The sequence below is a fragment of the Salvia splendens genome, chromosome 9 (genome assembly GCF_004379255.2).
Source record: "Salvia splendens isolate huo1 chromosome 9, SspV2, whole genome shotgun sequence".
Taxonomy (NCBI): domain Eukaryota; kingdom Viridiplantae; phylum Streptophyta; class Magnoliopsida; order Lamiales; family Lamiaceae; genus Salvia; species Salvia splendens.
The window spans coordinates 11,810,119-11,830,456 of NC_056040.1; the positions used below are offsets into that span (position 1 = coordinate 11,810,119).

A 20,338-nucleotide genomic window follows, 5' to 3' on the forward strand; every position below is an offset into this window, starting at 1 on the left:
AACAATTATTTTCCCTTATCTCTTACTAATAATATGGACCCCACATTCCTCGAACACTACTTCTCTCTTAATCCCTTCATCCCTGAAAATTTGTCACCTATTTCTTTTTTCGTCCATCCCTAAAAATTGTCACCTTTCACTTTTACTATTTTTTTGTAGTGGACCCTACATTCAATTAACTCTTTTACAATAACATTTTATTATAAAACTAATATATAAAAGTAGGACCCACATACCATCAACTTTTTCAACTCACTTTCTATTACATTTTTTAAAACTCTTGCCAGTCAAATGGTGACGAATTATTAGGGATGGATGGAGTACTTTTTTCCCTTATCTCTTACCTTTTTCCCATTCTATCCTACTAATAATATGGACTCCACATTCCACTAACACTACTTCTCTCTTACTTTTTTTTCCTTATATCGTACTTTACCAATTCTACATTAAAACCCATGCCATTTACAAAGTGCCCTACTTTTTATAGACGGAGGGAGTACTATATTTTAATGAATAGTTTAATAGTACTAATTAATCGTTATTTAAATAAAATTATTATCCAACGTAAACCACCTAAAATATGTTAAAGCTATTTGGGAAGAATAAAGTTGCAAAAGTTTAAGTAATTGAAGAAGTAAGCTAAATTGATAATGAAAAAGGTTGTAACAATTTAATTCAAACGCTGCCGTTTTATGCCACAGCAGCCCATGCTGTGTTCTCATCACAGCAGGGATCCAATCCCCAATTAGAGGATTACCCTCGCTCCAATGGTTTTCACCCCAACAGTTAGGGCACTAAACGGTAGAAGACTAGTCAAATGATAGGATGAACCCATAACCTAATGCCGAGGGACGAGGTGCTGAACCACCATGCTAACCATATTGGTTCGATATTAACTATTGTTAAACATAAAGGTGCGTGTTTCCCATAGTTTTGAATAAATCATTTGTAAAACGTTAATATTTTATACTCCAAATACATAGGGTTTATTCATATAAATAAAAATAACATAAATAGTATCTTCAGAAAAATATGTACTCCAATATTGATTCTCCTGCAAACTTTAAAAAAAAATTGCACATAAATAATCTGGATTTTAGCGCGCGTTTAATTTCGAGGCTTCCGATCTTTTTTGTACTTCTCTTTCTTTCTCGCGAATGGGAAAAGAAATTATGGGTGGCTCCGCCGCTACGAATTCCGCTGCCGTATTGTTTATTTTGGCTTTGATCTTTGCTGCTTCAGGCGCTGCCGATGTGGAAGCAATCGCCGGTAACTATGTCTAGCCGAATTTGCTATTTATTTTTGCTTAGCTCCGTGGAATTGGTTTTTTGTTATCGGCGGCGTGCTATCGAGGGGTAGTGCTGGGGTGCGAAGTTGTGGTTTGTGATAATGCGTGCAAATTAAGCTAGAAAAAAGGAATTTAGATGATTAGGTTTATTGATTATAGTTATTAAGTTTATTTGCACCATCGATTGGAGTTCACTGTCTTTGAGTGTGTTTATATAGTCGTGGGGAAGATTTTGGCGTGGGGGATAAGATTTCATGGGATTTAGGATTGGATTACTTGTTGCTTCAGTCCCAGTAAGTTCATTATTTTTATATCCCATCGGCCCCATCCTTTGGTTGATGATTTTGGAAGATGGCAGGTGGTCTTGTTTCGGAACTGTTTTGGTAATTAGGGTTTTTGAATCCTAACGCCTTAGCTAAGTTTTTGAATAAAGCTTTGGATCCTATAAAGCTATTGGGATTGCATATAGCTCTGGAGGGCTACTTACGCCTTAACATATCTATTGACGAGAATTTAATGAAGATTTTGGAGGGTTACATGTGATTTTTGGTTATATATACACATAATCCATGTAATGTTATCTGATATTCTATTGTCATACTTTCAGGAAGTAATGTGGAAAATTGTCAAGTTATAAATGCCACTCCTGGAGTGCTGGTCGACTCTGTTCCATCAAAAGATATTGTGCGCTGTGCACGTGTCAATGTTTCTGGTCTATCAAGACTGAAACTCGGGAGTTATTCTAGTGCCCACAGGATCACCTTGGTCCCATCAGATAGCATACATGAGAAATCCCACAAGAAAATTCAAATTTGTTTACACAGGTTTAAAATGAGACCGGTATTTCTTAATCTCGTCTTTTAGTCTGATGCCTACTTTGCCTCTTCTCTTTAAGTCTGATGCCTACTTAACCTCGCATGTAATATCTTCTGCAGAAATGCCTCACTTGGACTGTGTCAATGTGAGAATGGCTACTGGGATGGTATCCATGGTGGAATATGGAGCACTACACTTTCCCCATATGAAGATGGATTCATTGATGTGAAGTTTGTTGACAACTTGTTTGGTTCAGTGACCGTCAGCACTAAATTAGGTCAGACTTGCTTCTGCATATTGTAGCACTATTTCTATCTTTATCAGCATCCATGTGTGTGGGTGTGACTCTGTCACATACCACTATACTCATTTTCTTGATGTTTCCTATGGGCAGAGTTCCATAGCTGGCGGTTAATTTGTCTAGCCATTGGTTTCGTTTTACTGCTTCTGGCACCAATTGTTAGTAGCTGGGTTCCATTTTACTACAGCAGTTCAATGGCCATTGGAGTTTGTCTTGTTGTCATAATTGTTCTCTTCCAGGTTCCTTCTATAGTTGAAACTTCTTAAAAGAATGCATTTGGTGCCTGAATTATCGTTGTTATCAGTAACCAAATTTCAGAGAATTTTTAAATATTTCTAAGGTTCCAGTCCTCTCTCTCTATGCATTCCTGTGCAGGGAATGAAATTGTTGCCAACTGGCAGGAAAAGCGCTCTCTATAGTACCATTTGCGGCTTGGCAGTAAGTATTTCACTATTTCTGATAACTACATGATTATCTTGTAGTATGATTTTAAAGATGCCCCACCTTCTTTCTTTGCTTTCACTCTCTTTTGACATAGATGTTCTGATGCACTGATACTAAGGAAATGTATTTCAGCTTGGAGCAGGGTCCTTTTTACTGAACAGATTGTCTATATTTGTCAATTCTGTGCTTGTCAACTTTGGCATCAATCAAGAGATGCGCAACCCTGTAAGTTTTTCTATATAGATCATGTCAACGTTATTTATTTTGGATATTGACATAGGAGGGATACTGAACCCACTTTTTTGGGGTGTCCAGATTCTATAATTCATGTATTTGATAGGAAAATTTCTGCCTACAGGTGCTTGTATTTTTGCTAGTCGGCGTTGTACTGTCTGGGGCTGCTTTTGGCTATTGGCTTGTACGGAAATTTGTTGTTGCTGATGATGGAAGTGTGGATGTTGGTGTAGCCCAATTTGTGAAATGGGCTTTACGTGTAGTAGCTGTGACTTTCATTTTCCAGGTTAATTTATACTCCTATAAGTTTTGATCATGCATTTGCTACAGTAGTTGCTTGCATTTGCTCCTTTATGCAACAGAGGACCGATGAGATAAGTAACTATCACTGGATAACTTTTATCTTTTCAACAAGACCAGCTGTAATGTTATAACTGGCCCATCATCTATTTGCTACTTTCTATAACTATATGAGTTTTGCAAATGAGTTGACACCTTTTTTTGTATATTTGGTTCATTTAATTAGCTTTTTAGATCAACATTTTTCATACAATCTTTTCATTGCTAGAATATCAATCCTTTCTCCTAAAACATCATGATGTTGTCTTCCCTTTTAAAGTTTTCACCGCTTTCTGATTGTCGCTAGCTTATTACTTTGAGCCTCATATTTTTAGTTTTCATTTTGAGCTTGAAATTTTTTTTTGGTGTTGTTTACCTTCTGCTTTTTTTGGAGGATGATTCAGCTTTTAACTATCTTCTTTGTTCAAATATTCAGAGCACACTTGATATTCCAATGGCAATGGGACTGCTGATGTTACTTTCAGGATTATACTTTTCTCTCACTTCTTTTAACTGGCTTGGCTTCAGGTAAACACAGCATGGTTTCTGTTAGTTAGTTAGTTACTTCCTTTCTTCGTGGTGAATGTAATTACTGATTATTGTTCTTAGTAAGTGTTCATGATAAAAGCTTTGTAACCCAAGTGTACATGCACCTGGGTCTCGACTAGAACGGCCCCAAGGTGGCTGGGGTAAGCGATATTCAGGGGTCGCTGGTTGGGCGCTGGGAAAGTACAGTACATTTTTTTTATATAGAGACTATAGAGTAGAAGGAAAGATAAAGGTCTATATTTATCGTCACTTACACCTTTAGTTAGTGTGTCTTTTGACATTCTCAAAAGAAAGTTTGAAACTAGTTAATAGATGATTCTGCTGTTGTGAAGAGTAGGAGAGATGAAATGTCGATATATGTGTCTTTTGACATTCTCAAAAGAAGTACTGTAATTGATAGCCTATAAGACTAAGTTTTGATAATCTTACCCTAAACATGTATAGCCCGGTGCACCCCACCCTCCTGACAACACATGTGTATTAATTTAGTACATAATTGATATTGTTACACAATCTTTTGATCACTATGGCTTTGATCTAATATTTGGTTTCGAATCTAATTTTTATATTAGAAATGAGTGACCGTCATTAATTGGTTAGAAGAAAAATATGTAAAAAATGTTAGGTTAAATGCTGCTGTTTCTATCCGCCAGAACATATTCTTAACATGCACTTGTGGTACAGTGATTCAACATTTTCACCAGACTTGAGTCCTCCAAGAAGAAGAGGTGTAAGAGTAAGTAAGACTAAGCGTGCTGAATTCTTCATAAGGTCTGAAACCACGACCCCCCGAGGAAGTCTGCGGAAAAGTTATAAGGGTTCACCTACATATACAAATTCTCCTTTGTTAGGTACCTGTTGATGGAGCTTAGTCTCTGTGTTATTGTCTTTCTCTCTGTTTCTTCTGACTATCCTTCCAAAGGATTGTGTGCTAACATTTTGTGCCCATGCGTTTATGGATGGATGGGTGTAGAAATAGAAACGAACAATTGAACTCTATTCAATAATGCTGAGTTATAGGTAAATTAAAATATACAACATGTCTTGATGATTGAAAACTTTCCTGAAAAAAAAAGTGCACGTTTAATTCCATAACAAGTTGTTGATATGATAGTTTGCTCAAGTTGGAAGTTGGCTTTGTATGGGTGTAGGTGAATTATCTGCATCACATTATCACATCCAGTTCATTATTTATCAGTAATGGACATATTTGAGCTTGATTTGCATTTGCTGTTATCAGTTGTTCAGCTTGAGTATTATGCTGTTAACGACAATTTATTCATAAGACAGATGTGAACTTTTTAGACCATTAATTATACTTCAGTGTCAGTTCAAATGATTTAAAACAAGGAGTAACAGTTATTGAGGAAAATTAACTGAGGAACTGATTAAATAAATGGGGCAGGGAATCTTATCCATTATTAAAACTGTCATATATCTTAATGGATATATTCTTAATAGTTCACCTATCTTACTAGTTCTGTGCCCTATAGCGCAAGTCTCAATTCCCTGCCTCTTCCCAACCGCCTTTGCCATAACATAATGATTTATTTTGTCATTTGTTGCAGGTGTGGCGACTCCATCGAGTTCAGTTGACTACTACTCGACTTTCCACAGAACGGCCAACAAAAAGAAATATTCCCAGGAAGAATGGAAGGATTTCACAGAGCGAAGTACGTACCAGGCTGTTGCAGAGTTGGCATCATCTCCCCAATTCACTGACTGGGTCGTGAAAGATGCAGATAGAATACAGCTCCAGTCAACAGAGAGAAGCTTCAATGAATCTGTTGGAAGCGGGTCAGATTCGAATGAGGACAATGTTGCAGCAAGCAGTAGTGGCAGAAGCGGTCTATCGTGGCGACGCCCATGGTAGATAGAGCATCGTTTACTGTACCTGCGCCTTTTGTTTCTCATTATTCTTCAACCTTACTTAGCCTCAGGTTTATGTATATGGTAGAGATTGTCATATTACTGGTAATATAACATAGCAGAAAATTACTATCAGCACAAATGTATATTACCTCTGTGTGTGTACTTTTGAAATGAAATACTTCTGTTTTGTATCTGAGACTGAGTATATGTCTGTTACCAAAAATTGTACACCAGGCAAGTGGGATAAACAAAAACTTGGATCTTTTATTCTTACTTGTTGCGTGGATAGGGTAAAATAGGGAATAATGTACCATTGTTTCTTTTTCTTGAAGGAATGCATTATTGATTCTAAAGAATACTACAATTCTGATAAGTTTTACTAGTATTAGTTGGATGTTGGAAGCAGATGCTGCTAGCCAAGATCATTTCTTGGGAAAATCATAGTAGTAAAATTTTAAGTTTTTGAGTTGCATGTACTCAATATTTGATGTGGCCGTGGGCATGATAGTAATATTCCTCCTGAGATCCAAGAATTTGGATATCCTCTTTGTAATTAAAAGAAGTCCTATATGGAGTACATACATTTGCAACTTCTATTAAAAGCGTTGCGGAATTGTTGTTTTATTTTTACCATTAATCAATCATCTAAATTTCTTATCGTACATCAACTGAAATGGTATGTGATTATAATAGTATAGTAGATGCAATATGATTGTTACGTGTCGTGATGGACTGTAATACAATTAGAGTATTAGACCAAATTTAGCTGGAGATTCCTCCTCCTAAATAGCAGCAAAAAACAAGAACATTGAACCGAAAACTGACCAGGTTCACACCTATGGATCTACAATTCTAAATGCTTCATTACTAAATTATTAATAAAAACAAATACCACCGATACATTGGAAACAGTGCAAAGATTGCTACTCTCACCTTATCTGCTCTCTCTCACTCTCACCTCAGCTAAATCTCTGCAACGTCCAACCCACGTGGTGATCACCCAATCTTCTTCTCCGATTTACACAAGGGTGGTCTTTCTTTTTTATTTTTTTGTGTAAAGTTGTCTCATCATCCCAAAGAATGAACCTTTTCCAAGATTCATATTCTGGGCCCTGAGTATTCTTTGATGATTGGAATTGGTTAGGAATATTCGTAAAGTTGGGAATTCTGTTTCTCTCTCTTTGTTGGCATGGGATTCCCTTCTGATGTACAGAATAATGGCGGCGGAGGTGGGAGTTTGAATACACTCGTGAGGAGGAAACAGGTTGATTCTAAGCATGTGTCCTCTTCTGGGAGTCGCCAAAATCAGTTGGCCAGGGCTCTCACTGCACCTCATCTCATTGCCATAGGTAACCACACATTTCTGAGAGAGAGAAAGAGACGTAATCTCTAATTCAAGAATTAGTACTTTATGTTTTCTCTCTGTTTAGCTAATTGATTTTTATTGGCTTCAGTGAAGTTTGCTTTGATTCTATTAAAAACGTTGAATTTAAAATTAGACTGAATATGGGAATATGCCCTTGACCATCGTACTCTTTCCTTTTGTGTTTATGGTCTTATTGATTATGCCTATTGATAAATATATATCGGTGTTTGTAGGAGTTGGTGCAACAATTGGTTCCGGTGTGTATATTCTTGTTGGCACAGTTGCTAGAGAGCATTCAGGGCCAGCTCTTACACTTTCATTTCTCATAGCTGGAATAGCTGCTGGCCTTTCTGCTTTCTGCTACGCTGAGCTAGCTAGTCGTTGCCCTTCTGCTGGAAGTGCCTATCACTATTCCTACATATGCATCGGAGAAGTGTAATTACCATCGCATCATTGTTTCATAATGTCCATTTTCTGCTTTTAAATCCTTTCTTACTAATGTAAAGTATGTTTCCTTTCATAAAAAAAAAAAGACTTGCCAACATCACAAATACTCTGTCAAAGTGAGAGTTATGGTGTCTAATTTCTCTGCATATGAATCAGTATAACTGGTGTTCAATTTTTGCAGTGTTGCCTGGTTGATTGGTTGGGCACTGATGCTGGAATACACCATAGGAGGTTCAGCAGTGGCTCGTGGTATATCCCCAAATTTGGTATGCTTCCCTTCATTTTCTTGATTCTCTATTTAGTTTTAGTGGATTCATATCTTACAACACAATTGTCACATTCATCAAATGATCCTTCATTTCCTCAAGTCAATGGAGTTACATGTCTTTTATCCATTGATAATCAGTTTTGACAGAAGTTCAGCTACTATTATGATATTTATAGCGGTGATAAAATTTCGGTCTTTTCTACATTAGGCCTTGCTTTTTGGAGGTCCAGATAGTCTACCTTCTTTTCTTGCTCGCCAGACAATCCCGGGATTTGATATTGTTGTCGATCCATGTGCAGCCATCATAGTTGTTTTGGTCACTGCGCTTTTGTGCCTGGGAATTAAGGAGGTCTCTCTCGAATTATCCTCACATAACTACACGAATATTTCCATTTTCTGAACTTTTCTATTATGATCTCTCCAGAGTGCATTAGCCCAAGGGATTGTTACTTCTGTGAATGTATGCGCCTTGGTATTTATCATCGTGGCCGGTGGATATTTAGGCTTCAAGACCGGATGGCATGGGTACGAACTCCCTGCCGGGTAAGTCGCTTTCCATCTCATTTTACATGATTTGTGTTTCTTGTAAGGAGATACAAGGTTGCTGATCCATTTTACATCTCCAAAAGATACTTTCCCTTTGGGGCTAAAGGGATGCTTGCTGGTGCTTCAACCGTCTTTTTTGCATATACAGGGTTCGACTCCATCACAAGCACAGCAGAAGAGGTAATGGTGTTTATAACTTTGCCACGACTAATGGGAGCTCGATAGTAACTTTTTCTCTGTACACAGGTGAAAAACCCTCAAAAGGATCTGCCAATCGGCATTGGCTCTGCTCTATCCATATGCTGCACCCTTTACATGTTGGTTTCTGCAGTCATCGTTGGTTTGGTACCCTATTATGCAATGGATCCTGACACCCCGATTTCCTCTGCATTTGCTAGCCATGGAATGCAATGGGCAGCGTATGTACACACTCACCAAGGGGAAAGATTTATATTTCTCTAGCTTCTCTTTACATCATTGTTGTTGTTTATCTTCGTGCAGGTATATAATTACTATTGGATCTTGTACTGCTCTTTGTGCGTCATTGACTGGGTCTTTGCTTCCGCAGGTTTCATTTTCACATTGTTTTAGGTTGAGAATTGGGACAACGGAAACAAATACTAGATGATTATATCTTTTTTTCCCAAGTAAATGTTGTACTCTTTGCATTCTTACTATGCAGCCGCGGATATTAATGGCAATGGCCAGAGACGGACTGCTGCCATCGTTTTTCTCAGATATCAACAGAAGCACACAAGTTCCTATTAAAAGCACGATTGTGACCGGATTCCTTGCCACAATCTTGGCCTTCGTCATGGATGTAGAACAGTTGTCAGGAATGGTATTCTGCTACCACTTTTGCCAATTCTAGTCCATTTAATTACGAGTTATAATATGTCAATAGTTGTTATGAGTAACATAAGTTGATTTTTATCAAGAAAATGAATGCTACATTTATAAGGAAACAAACCTTCGATCACAATGGTGTTGTTAGCATGACCTTTCCACTCAAATTGTTCGATCTTTCAGGTTAGTTTGGGCACGCTTCTTGCATACACGACTGTAGCAATTTGTGTGCTGATACTGAGATATGTTCCACCGGATGAGGTGCCATTTCCATTATCTTATAAGGAAGCAATCGATTCAGTTTCTTCGCGGCGTGCCATCAGCAATAGCCCTGCCGACATCTGCGTGGAGCACCCGAAAGTTTACTCCTTGAATACTCCATTTTTAGTCCGGAAAGAAACCACATCTATTAGATGCCCTTCTATAAATAGGGGTTGGAACTGTAAGTTCGTTCGACTGGTTCTAGAATGTTCTTTTATTCTAATGATCATATTAGGTGATGCTTATGTTTCTTCTGCGTGTTCCAGTCCTCGTGAATAAAAGGAATCGGCGGAATACTGCTGGTTGGGCTATTATGATCACGTGCATTGGCATACTTATTTTCACTTGTGCTACTTCATTCTCGAGCCTCTCAAGGTGCGCGGTTTCTGTCACAGTGGTCAACTTTTAACTTGAGAGTGCGCTTCTTATAGTCGTTTTGACCCATGTACTGCTGTTTCTCTACATATACCAGCATTCTCCGAACTACATTTTGTGGCATTGGCCTGCTTCTCCTTCTCTCGGGTCTCATAATGCTCACTTTCATAGATCAAGATGTAGCGAGACATAGTTTTGGGCAGGAAGGAGGTAGCCTGTTAGTTAGTCATGGTTTCGATTCTTTTGAAACACATCTAAATTCATTACCCTGAGCGGTATCTTCTCACGAGCTGTTCTGTAACGTTCAGGTTTCATCTGTCCGTTCGTCCCACTGCTTCCGGTAACTTGCATTCTCATCAACATGTACTTGTTAGTCAACCTCAGGTGAGTAGTTTGATGGTCATCTTAAAAGTTGATGAAATGAATCCATACCGTGTGTAATCGGGTAGTGTTTGGATCCGGATCTTGACCCGTTTGAGAATCCGACACAAGATTCCCCAACTAAGAGTTTGGAGTTTATGTCTTGTAGTGCGGCGACTTGGACCCTGGTCTCGATATGGCTGGCGCTGGCGCTGCTCGTCTACGTGTGCTATAGTTGCAGGCGAAGCCCGTTGAAGCACGCGTATTACGTCCCCGCGGCTCATGTCGATGAAATCTACGAGGCATCAGCCCAGGCAGGCCATAATTTGAATGTGCATTGATGATGCACTCAACGAGTGTTGTTGCCCTGACGATTGAAAGCACTGTTGTATTATTTGAAATTTAAAAATTAAAATTGTACATAACTTCATTTTTTGTAACGTAATACGCAACCTAAATTGATTATGAATAATACTCCATGGTGAATGTATACAATATTTCATTGAAACTTTATCTGAATTTGTTTACGAGTTGATATGTTCTTGTTTGTCTATACACACGTTTCAAATGCGCTCTCATCATCAAATTTAGATAATAATACTCCTAGTATTCATTTTTTATACTTACATTTAAGTGCATTAGAGGATAAAAATAAAGACATTGTTCTAATTGAGATGACAATCATAACATAACATAGAAGGAAAAGGATCAATTAGATTTGATTTGAAGTTTCAAGTTGATGGTAATTATTTATTGTATCTCCAAATCGAAAGCGCTACACTAGTCATTGCTTTGATACTGATACATTAATTTCAAAAGTTTTGCACATTTGTCATTGCATCGATACATCTATACTACTACATAATACTGTACTAAACATTTTCAACATCGTTCTACTTCTTTACTCCTTTGAAAATCTCGTCGACTAAATCAAGAGTAATATCAAGACGTTAGAAATTTTTTAATACTGCTACATTTGATAGTTGTTAATAGGTAGTTATTATGATTCAAGCCAACATCATATAAACATTCATTAATTATAGGTAATAACATGCATCTCATCGGAGGCTTTTTTCAGCCACATTGAGAGACATAATACTACTCCACTTACACTATTTATGAGTCTCACAACTACTTAAAAGCACTATAATTTCAAACCCACACATTTTAACACTAAGAAATAAGTCACTTGCATTATTCATGGATCCCACCTACTTTACTTTTTCAAATTTGTTAATTTTTTTATTTATATATTTTAATTAACTAATTAAACATTTAAAAGTATTAAAATTTCATTAAAACAACAAAATTTACCATTTGAAATAAATTTTTAAAAAGTACGTAATAAATAAAACAAACATAGTTAGTCATACACTTATTTATTACTCCATAATCCACATGATATCATTAGGGACAGTAACCAAAAATCAATTTCATTTTGTTTTAATCTTTTTATTCCAATTATATAAAAAAAACAGCCATCCCCAATTCCGGCATGGGCGGTGCCACCAGCTTCATGACCCGCCTCCTGCCCCTTTGAACCAATAAATTATTGATAATATGATAGGAAAGACAAATAGTCAAAACATGATAAGAATATAATATAATATACTATAATATAGGTTATTTTGGTCATATTATTTTAAGATAAATGAGTCTTTAATTATACCAAATTGCACTTAAGAATTAATTTTTTTGAAAAAAGGAAATTGAAATTAGTCAACCATTTTGATTTCACCTTGTGTTACTAACTATTGGGATTTTGACCTATTGAATTAATTTAATCTGATCGATTGCTGGAATGAAGGTTGGTATACTATTGGGATTTTTGACCCATTGAACTAATATAATTTGATCGATTGTGGGAATGAAGGTTGATGTGTTGTAATTGCTGGACCTATAATCATACTATTTCGACGAAAATCGTCTTGACTCTTGAGCATGGTCATTATGTATATTCGTTCATATTAATAGTGTAAAGGATTATAATTCTCAGATACAAACATTAATTTTCATACTAAAACAGAAATCCTTGTACTTTTGAACATGTCATTAATTCTCCATATTTATGGAACAAATTAATGTTACCTATATTACATAGAAAGCGCAACTGCTCTATTTATTCGTTGAACTAAATTCTCTAAAGGTGTGTGTTCAGCCCAATCATTAAAAATAAAAGTTTAGTAGAAGAAAATTAGGATATAAAATAATCTTTTAGCCGTAAAAATATATTTTTTTATAAGGAAGGAATGATGTGTAGGTTGGTAACCTCATATCCACATTAAGGACTTAAAACTTTTTTAGGGGATCTCTCATATCCACATTAAGGACTATCGGCTGTTAATTTTTGTTGTTTCATTACAATCTGGATCGAAATTTGATGTAATACGAATATTATAATTTATGCTTTAATTCAGACTTCTTAGAATCTTGAAGCCTTGACTCTAAATCAATTTTGCTTTATTGGACAATCTCCACAAAGATTAATGCATTATAGTGTGACCTAATTGCATTCAAATTGAAAAAAGTACTTATTCTGATAAAATTTAAATGTAGTAACGCATTAATGTAGCTTTCCCAAATAGCATTTCCATCTTCAACCTCGAGGATTCTAACGTTCAAATTTTCAATACACTAATTAAAACAGAATTTCCAAAAACTATACAGATATTATTATTGTGAATTTCATTACTTGTACTTACTATGTTTTGAATTTTTTTCCTTGCAAAGAACTGTTTGGTGGATAATTTTGGCAAATTCCAATCCAATGATAATTGGGCCTTAAGCCCAACAAATAAGCCTCTAGCCCCCTCAATGAAATGACACAAACGCCCTCATTTTCTTCCCGTTGGCGAAAATGGCGCCAAAAATGACGTGGCTCTCCGCAACATCAAACTGCGCGCCAAAAAAGAACCCTTATTTACTGCTATAGATTGCGCAGCTCCCTATATATACCTCGCCGGGTCCACAGCTTCACCTCCACCGTGTGTAATTGAGCAGCCATGGATGCCAGTAAACAATCTCCGATGCGTTCATTTAAATTGAAAAAGCTTCTGAGTTCGCCGGCCCCGTCGGATCGGAAGGTCCCTGACCCGAGCCCGGACCCGCTCAGCGTGCTGACCCCCGGGAAGCCGGCGTCCCAGCCGCGGAGGCAGCGCAACCACACTGTCGCTCTGTCGATTTCGGATGTCAGGAAAGCGGCGATGAAGCTCCGGGAAAGGAGATCTGATCCGCCTCCGAGAACCGACGAGATTTCGATTTCAGAGGAAATGGAGATTGCAAAGGTGAAGAAGCCGGCTTCAGCTGAGATGGAGCTTCCCCCAAAGTGAGTGTTTAGTCGGATTTATGAATTTGTTTTCAGATCTGCACGTTTACAATCTATTTCGTGAATCAATTTTTCTGCTGTTTGCTCAAGCAATTTATGAAGTTCATTGACGATTTTTTTCCCTATTTTTTGTTTAAAATTTCGTTTTTCGTTTCTAATGGTATGTTTGATGTTTAATTTTCAGATACGAGTTGTTGGAAAAATTCTTCAACAGCTTGGATTCTTCAATCAGGTTGCTCAAGTTGAAGGGATCTGCAACAACATTCAGTAATATTATGCCCCAAATAGGAACTTTGACCGACCGGTATGCAGAGTCTGAGTTCAGATTACATTTTTATTATTCTCTTGCGACTATCAAGCATCTTCAAGTTTTGATTGGTTAGCCGGCTTAAAATTTCAGGAGATTTACATACAGTCATTTAGCTCAACTGAAGTTCATCTTGCCTGAGGCCATTGTGTTGGAAAAAACCCTTCAACACGATGAGCGTACATGCTGTATGAAACCTGATCTCCGCATCACATTGGATGTTGAAGCAATCAAGACCAAAGGAAAATCGAAATCTGGAAATTTACAGCTGCGAAAAGTATTCCACAACCGGCTTCTGGATTTCATCAAATCACACCCAGAGGTACATATTTGTACTGTAGACATTCTTCTTCCAATTTACAAGTGTTTGTTTCACTGAGAATATGTCAATTATGAGGATTTGAACTATCGGTGGTTGAAAAAATTTGTCACTTGATCAATTATACAGTTCTATGGTTACGTTTTTTGGTAGATTGACTAACTTCTCTTGCAATGCAAAACAAATTATTCGGTATTAGACACTCACCGCGCTCTAGTTTGTCTAGTTTACCTGTTGCCATAAAACTGTATAACTGTACATATTCATTAAACTGCAAGTCTGCTCAATGATGTACTTTTGACCATTGTTATCACTCATATTAGATTAAACGGAGTAGCTTGTAATGTGTACTTGACTAGATGGCTTTCATTGATTTTATAGCGCTGCTATTCTTCTCAAATAGTATTAATTAGTTACAAATTTTCACATTCTGAACTCAGGGCTATGAAGTTCCAGAGGAAGTACTACCGGAGCCATTTAATCGACGAAAGGATGGTCTGAGTACAAATTCAGCTCAAACTTCCGGCACATCTTTGACTGGTCAGAGTCAGGGTGTGGCATTCTCAGGATCATCAGTCAAAGCCTCACTTCTGCCTCCATCATTTAAAAGGAGTTTTTCAATGCGGAATTCTGGTCATCAAGTGGAAAAGCTACAGAAAGAACTGTCGTCATTTACTGTTGCTGCTCTTCCTTCTGTTAATTCTGAAGATAAATCTGCTGGATGTAGCTCTCACAAAGATATTATTGAAGATAAATCTGCCGGCGGTAGCTCCCACAAAGATATTAGTGCAATTGGCAGAGTTTCAGCTATGGAAACATGTTTTTCATATGAAGATTCTTCAAATAGTAAAACATTGTCTACCTTACCAGAAACCCCGGTGAAATGCATCAATTCTGTAAAGGAGGATGAGATGGCTTCTGCACTTAAAACGCCAGCGGGCATGACATCGACTCCAAAGAGTGCTACGCCTGCACCTCTGCCGACTAAAAGATGCTACATGAGTCCGGAGAATGATTCATGCAGACCACCAAGCAAACTTGTTAGACGGCAGCCCCCAAAGAGACCTCTGATGTTTGATACTCCGGAGAAGAGTGTGAAGAATGATGGTAATGAGGATGTCCGGAGAGGGAGCTCAGCAGCTCGTGGTGACATCTTCAACATTCTCCCAGCATCTGTTATACAATCTGTAAGCCTAACTACTCTCACTTCATAGATTTTTCCCTTTTCTGACGGACTGTTTGTTTGCATCTACAGATTCAAGAGAAGGAGAGATTGACAGCGATGGAGAAGGAGCCAGCAATCTCTCAAGCAATGAGGCGCCGGAAAATGATCGCTGGCCTTCCGAAGCTCTTTGACAGGATTTATTTCTTCTTCCAATCAATCAGACGCTCAGTCGTCACAAAAGAGGAGCTGATTCAGATACTCATAAACCAGCTAGATATTGTGGAAAAAAGTAAGATCATTTTAACCAAATCGAAAGCTCAGTCATTCTTGTATGTAAAACTTCCACTAAACAAATTTGTTACAACAGAGGAGGTGGAAGAGCAGCTCAGACTGCTGCAAGAACTTGCTCCAGAGTGGATTAACGAGAAGCTTGCGGTGAGTGGTGATCTCCTCTTCTGGTACGCCCCTCTCTCAATCTTCATCTTCCTTCACTCTACCACCATTTCCACACTCTGTACTCCAACGAACAGATTCATTTTCGACTTTGGTCTCATCCTAATCTTGTCTCATGCAGTGTCAAGAAGATTTCGAGCCCAGAAGCCATGCGTACGAGGCTGTCCGAGTCGATATGAAACAATTAAGAAACTATGTAAAGGGCATTGTTATAACGAACAGTGATTGTTCTTCAATCATCCATTAGTTCATTCTTTTGCCACTGAAGAACTGCCAGAATTTGCTCATCTCCGAGCTTGAGCCAGAATTAAACTGCTGGAATTTAGTGTTGGGATATGAATTACAACATAGGAAGTGAATTTTTCCCATATGTGTAGCAGTTTCCAAACTGCAGCCGTAACTTGAATATGATACTAACATTTGATCATTTGGAGAATAATGCAAAATATTTTCATTTTCATTTGATTAATATATTGGAAACTAGGAGCAATTTTTTTTTTAATAATTTTTTGGTAAAGAGGAAACTAGGAGTAATTTAGTATATAGACTTCTTGAACAATTTTGAATTGACCAAAATAACTCGATTAAATAACTATCCATTTCCAATAATTTAAATTGACCAATGAAACATTTTTTTTGTTTTTAGTACATGTACAAATTTGATCATTATACATTTTCATTTGATTAAATTTTACCGAACTTAAACGGGGCCCCTCAATCGGAAATTAAGAGAGTAATATGTCTTTAATGTTGATTTAGTACTATATAGACTTCTTGAACAATTTTGAATTGACCAAAGAAACTTTTTTTTTTGTTTTTAGTAGGACTGTACAAGTACAAATTTGATCATTTGGAGAATAATGCAATATATATATATATATATATATAGGGATGTATTCATTTCCTTTTTGTATATTTTCTTCTTTTTCCTTCTTGATCTCAGCCCCACGATTTTGTCATCCGACGGTTAGATTAGTGCCACGTGTCATTTAATAATGCAGAGTTTCTGTTGAATAATGCACACCGACTAATAATGCACCATTATAGTGTAATAATGCAGATTTTCAGTTGAATAATGCACACCGACTAATAATGCACCATTATAGTGTAATAATGCAGATCATCTGGACCGTTGATGAATGAGATCTAACGGCTCATATTAAGAAGAATAAAAGATCTAAGGGATGAATAGGAGAATAACACTCCCCTATATATATATATATATATATATATATATAGGGTTTTAATCTATGCAAAACTAGATTTAAATACAGAAACGCAGAACAATATCATGCGTATGACATGTTTAGGTCATTGTTAGTTTATGTTTAGGTCATACTACCGAAGCATGACCTAAAATGATCTTAACATGACATTAAACTCAAATCTTATAATATGACCTAAAACTGCTTAATTATGACCTTCTGTGTTTTTGGTTAATTATTGACTATTAGATCATCTAATCCTAGGGCCAAGATTTGAGCTGCATTTCTGGATTTAAACACGTACTTGTTTTGATCACCTCCCTATATATATATATAATATATATATATATATGAGGGAGTGATCAAGATATAACTAATCTTAAGTGTATAACTAGAGAACAAATCTCAGCCACACATCTTAATGGAACAAATATTATTTATTTTAATAATATAAAATAGGCCAAGGGTATTTTTGGAAATTACATTATCAAATTCAAATTTACGTGATTTCCTTTCTTTCTCCTTCCAAATCTGCGATCAAATCTCCTTCGATTTGGGGCGGCGCTGATGCAGGCACTGGCGACGTGGCAGAGTTGGGGCGGTTGGTTGTGATGGGCGTCGCATCGTGTTGATGTTGGTGGTGGTAGCCGTGATTTGGTGACAGCGGGAGCGGAGCTGCGTTGGTGCGCCACGGATTGTGTGCGGCGGTGATGTTAGTTGAGAGAAACTCCGTCCAAGGACACTGTTGTTGAGAGCGATACGGCAGCGGCTGCGGTGTGTTAGTGATGGATGATTTCTTGGGCTTGTGTTTTTTGGATGGCATTGTTGGAAGTAAGGTTTGTGGTATGAGAATGTGGTGATGAAAGGGGATGTATCATGTAAGTATATTGGTAGGTGGCCCTTGGTCCCAAGCTTGATCAATTATTCATTTTATGAAATGTAAATTGTTTAGTTTGAAGAGATTTTCAAAAAATAAGAGTGATGTGTTTTGTGAACAAGAGTGAAGCGTTTTGTGAACAAGAGTGAAGTAAAATCAGAATAAGAGTGATGTGTTTTGTGAACAAGAGTGAAGTAAAATCAGAATAAGAGTGATGTGTTTTGTGCAAGAGTGAAGCGTTTTCTGAACAAGAGTGAAGTAAAATCAGAATAAGAGTGATGTGTTTTGTGAACAAGAGTGAAGTGTTTTCTGAACAAGAGTGAAGTGTTTTGTGAACAAGAGTGAAGTAAAATCAGAATAAGAGTGATGTGTTTTGTGAACAAGAGTGAAGTGTTTTCTGAACAAGAGTGAAGTAAAATCAGAATAAGAGTGATGTGTTTTGTGAACAAGAGTGAAGTAAAATCAGAATAAGAGTGATGTGTTTTGTGAACAAGAGTGAAGTGTTTTCTGAACAAGAGTGAAGTAAAATCAGAATAAGAGTTATGTGTTTTGTGAACAAGAGTGAAGTAAAATCAGAATAAGAGTGATGTGTTTTGTGAACAAGAGTGAAGTGTTTTCTGAACAAGAGTGAAGTGTTTTGTGAACAAGAGTAAAGTAAAATCAGAAAAAGAGTGATGTGTTTTGTGAACAAGAGTGAAGTAAAATCAGAATAAGAGTGAAGTAAAATCAGAATAAGAGTGATGTGTTTTGTGAACAAGAGTGAAGCGTTTTCTAAACAAGAGTGAAGTAAAATTAGAATAAGAGTGATGTGTTTTGTGAACAAGAGTGAAGTAAAATCAGAATAAGAGTGATGTGTTTTGTGAACAAGAGTGAAGTATTTTCTGAACAAGAGTGAAGTGTACTCGGAAATGATGTGGAGGAATTGGCGAAGATGCCGTTTTGATGAAAAGCTGTTGTCGTTTACTCATTTTTCATTTTTTAAAATTCATTTTTCTGCCCCACAAAAGCATTATTTTACTTCACTCTCGTTTACAAAACACATCACTCTTATTCTGATTTTACTTCACTCTTGTTCACAAAACACATCACTCTTCTTATTCTGATTTTACTTCACTCTTATTCACAAAACACATCACTCTTACTGTGATTTTACTTCACTCTTGTTCACAGAACACATCACTCTTATTCTGATTTTACTTCACTCTTATTCACAGAACACATCACTCTTACTTTGATTTTACTTCACTGTTGTTCACAAAACAATCACTCTTATTCTGATTTTACTTCACTCTTGTTTACAAAACACATCACTCTTAGCATGATTTACAAGATAAAATGGAGTACACAACACATCATTAACTATAGTAGTAAGACTTACAAGAAAATAAAATAAAATTCAGTGGAATATTTATTTAATCAGAACGTAAGAGTTATAAACTATACTAAAAAAAACAACAAAATCTGTTTCTACTGCCATACACGTTCAAACTGGCAATCTCGGCAAAATCCTTTGCCCTCCAAATCTCCATAGACAGTGTTGAAGAAACGGAGTATCTGCCATCTCCGAATCTAACGCTCAGCGGCAGCATCCTCCTCGATGAGTCTCCGGCGAATCCAAAGCATGAATTCAGCGGCTGAGAGCAATCCGAAAGCGGCGTAGACGAAGGAGGAGGCGGAATCCTGGAGGAAAACCGACAGCAGCGGCGTAGACGAAGGAGAACAATGTTTCTTTTTCAAATGAATTGAATTTGCCAATGACGTAACCTAATTTTATATGTGCAAAGACCATAATACCCCTGCCTTGTTATTATTGAGTAAATTTGTGATTGAGGGAGCTAAGATCTCATTAAATTCGAAAATTAATACTAGTCATTGATTTTTTTGATCTTGTGGCTATGATTTGTTCTCTAGTTATTTGGTTAAGAGGTGTTTGCCATAGATCACTACCCTATATATATATATATATATATATATATATATATAGGGATGTATTCATTTCCTTTTCCTATATTTCCTCCTTTTTCCTTCTTAATATCAGCCATTAGATTAGAGAAATGGACGGTCAAGATCAACATTGGGTAATTAATCTCGTGTTGCATTATTTGTCCTATTTTGTGCATTATGAGGGTACAATAGTAATCTAATAATGGCTGGAAACTGCTACGAATAATGCACCACATGGTCACGAGTAATGCATATAATTGCCTATATAATGCACAATATGTGAACTGCAATGCATACGAACAAGATGTGCTGTGTTATGATGTTTGACACATGTTTCTTGTTTCCCCTAAGGGTTTAATAAGCTTAGGGGCAAGGGTATAGTACGTAGACACGTATGTAATCTTCACATGGTATCGAGTAATGGATATAAT

The 20,338-nt window shown here is 36.9% G+C and overlaps 2 protein-coding genes across 2 annotated transcripts; both read left to right on the top strand.

The window, feature by feature from the left end:
- Positions 1-1,034: 1,034 nt before the first annotated feature.
- Positions 1,035-10,825, top strand: LOC121749152 (cationic amino acid transporter 2, vacuolar-like). The gene is made up of 24 exons (XM_042143748.1): positions 1,035-1,269; positions 1,896-2,112; positions 2,224-2,381; positions 2,499-2,644; positions 2,781-2,843; positions 2,982-3,074; positions 3,208-3,369; positions 3,859-3,950; positions 4,656-4,822; positions 5,540-5,840; positions 7,002-7,192; positions 7,443-7,644; positions 7,838-7,922; positions 8,133-8,273; positions 8,349-8,467; positions 8,554-8,650; positions 8,717-8,889; positions 8,972-9,038; positions 9,153-9,311; positions 9,500-9,758; positions 9,844-9,952; positions 10,050-10,162; positions 10,261-10,336; positions 10,482-10,825. Exons 1-24 carry the CDS (start codon positions 1,158-1,160, stop codon positions 10,651-10,653), a joined length of 3,474 nt encoding a protein of 1,157 aa, XP_041999682.1. The 5' UTR covers positions 1,035-1,157; the 3' UTR covers positions 10,654-10,825.
- Positions 10,826-13,263: 2,438 nt separating this feature from the next.
- Positions 13,264-16,350, top strand: LOC121746680 (CDT1-like protein a, chloroplastic). The gene is made up of 7 exons (XM_042140594.1): positions 13,264-13,637; positions 13,822-13,941; positions 14,038-14,266; positions 14,704-15,450; positions 15,519-15,717; positions 15,796-15,886; positions 16,003-16,350. Exons 1-7 carry the CDS (start codon positions 13,315-13,317, stop codon positions 16,058-16,060), a joined length of 1,767 nt encoding a protein of 588 aa, XP_041996528.1. The 5' UTR covers positions 13,264-13,314; the 3' UTR covers positions 16,061-16,350.
- The last annotated feature ends 3,988 nt before the right edge of the window (positions 16,351-20,338 follow it).

What these genes read in the sequence shown, in the direction of transcription:
- LOC121749152 (XM_042143748.1), top strand. Translation starts at nt 1,158, where the DNA reads ATGGGAAAAGAAATTATGGGTGGCTCCGCCGCTACGAATTCCGCTGCC. An exon ending in ACCTCATCTCATTGCCATAG is followed by an intron (nt 7,193 to 7,442) that starts GTAACCACACAT and finishes CGGTGTTTGTAG; the next exon opens with GAGTTGGTGCAACAATTGGT. An exon ending in GTGGTATATCCCCAAATTTG is followed by an intron (nt 7,923 to 8,132) that starts GTATGCTTCCCT and finishes TTTCTACATTAG; the next exon opens with GCCTTGCTTTTTGGAGGTCC.
- LOC121746680 (XM_042140594.1), top strand. Translation starts at nt 13,315, where the DNA reads ATGGATGCCAGTAAACAATCTCCGATGCGTTCATTTAAATTGAAAAAG. An exon ending in GAGATGGAGCTTCCCCCAAA is followed by an intron (nt 13,638 to 13,821) that starts GTGAGTGTTTAG and finishes TTTAATTTTCAG; the next exon opens with ATACGAGTTGTTGGAAAAAT. An exon ending in GCTAGATATTGTGGAAAAAA is followed by an intron (nt 15,718 to 15,795) that starts GTAAGATCATTT and finishes TTGTTACAACAG; the next exon opens with AGGAGGTGGAAGAGCAGCTC.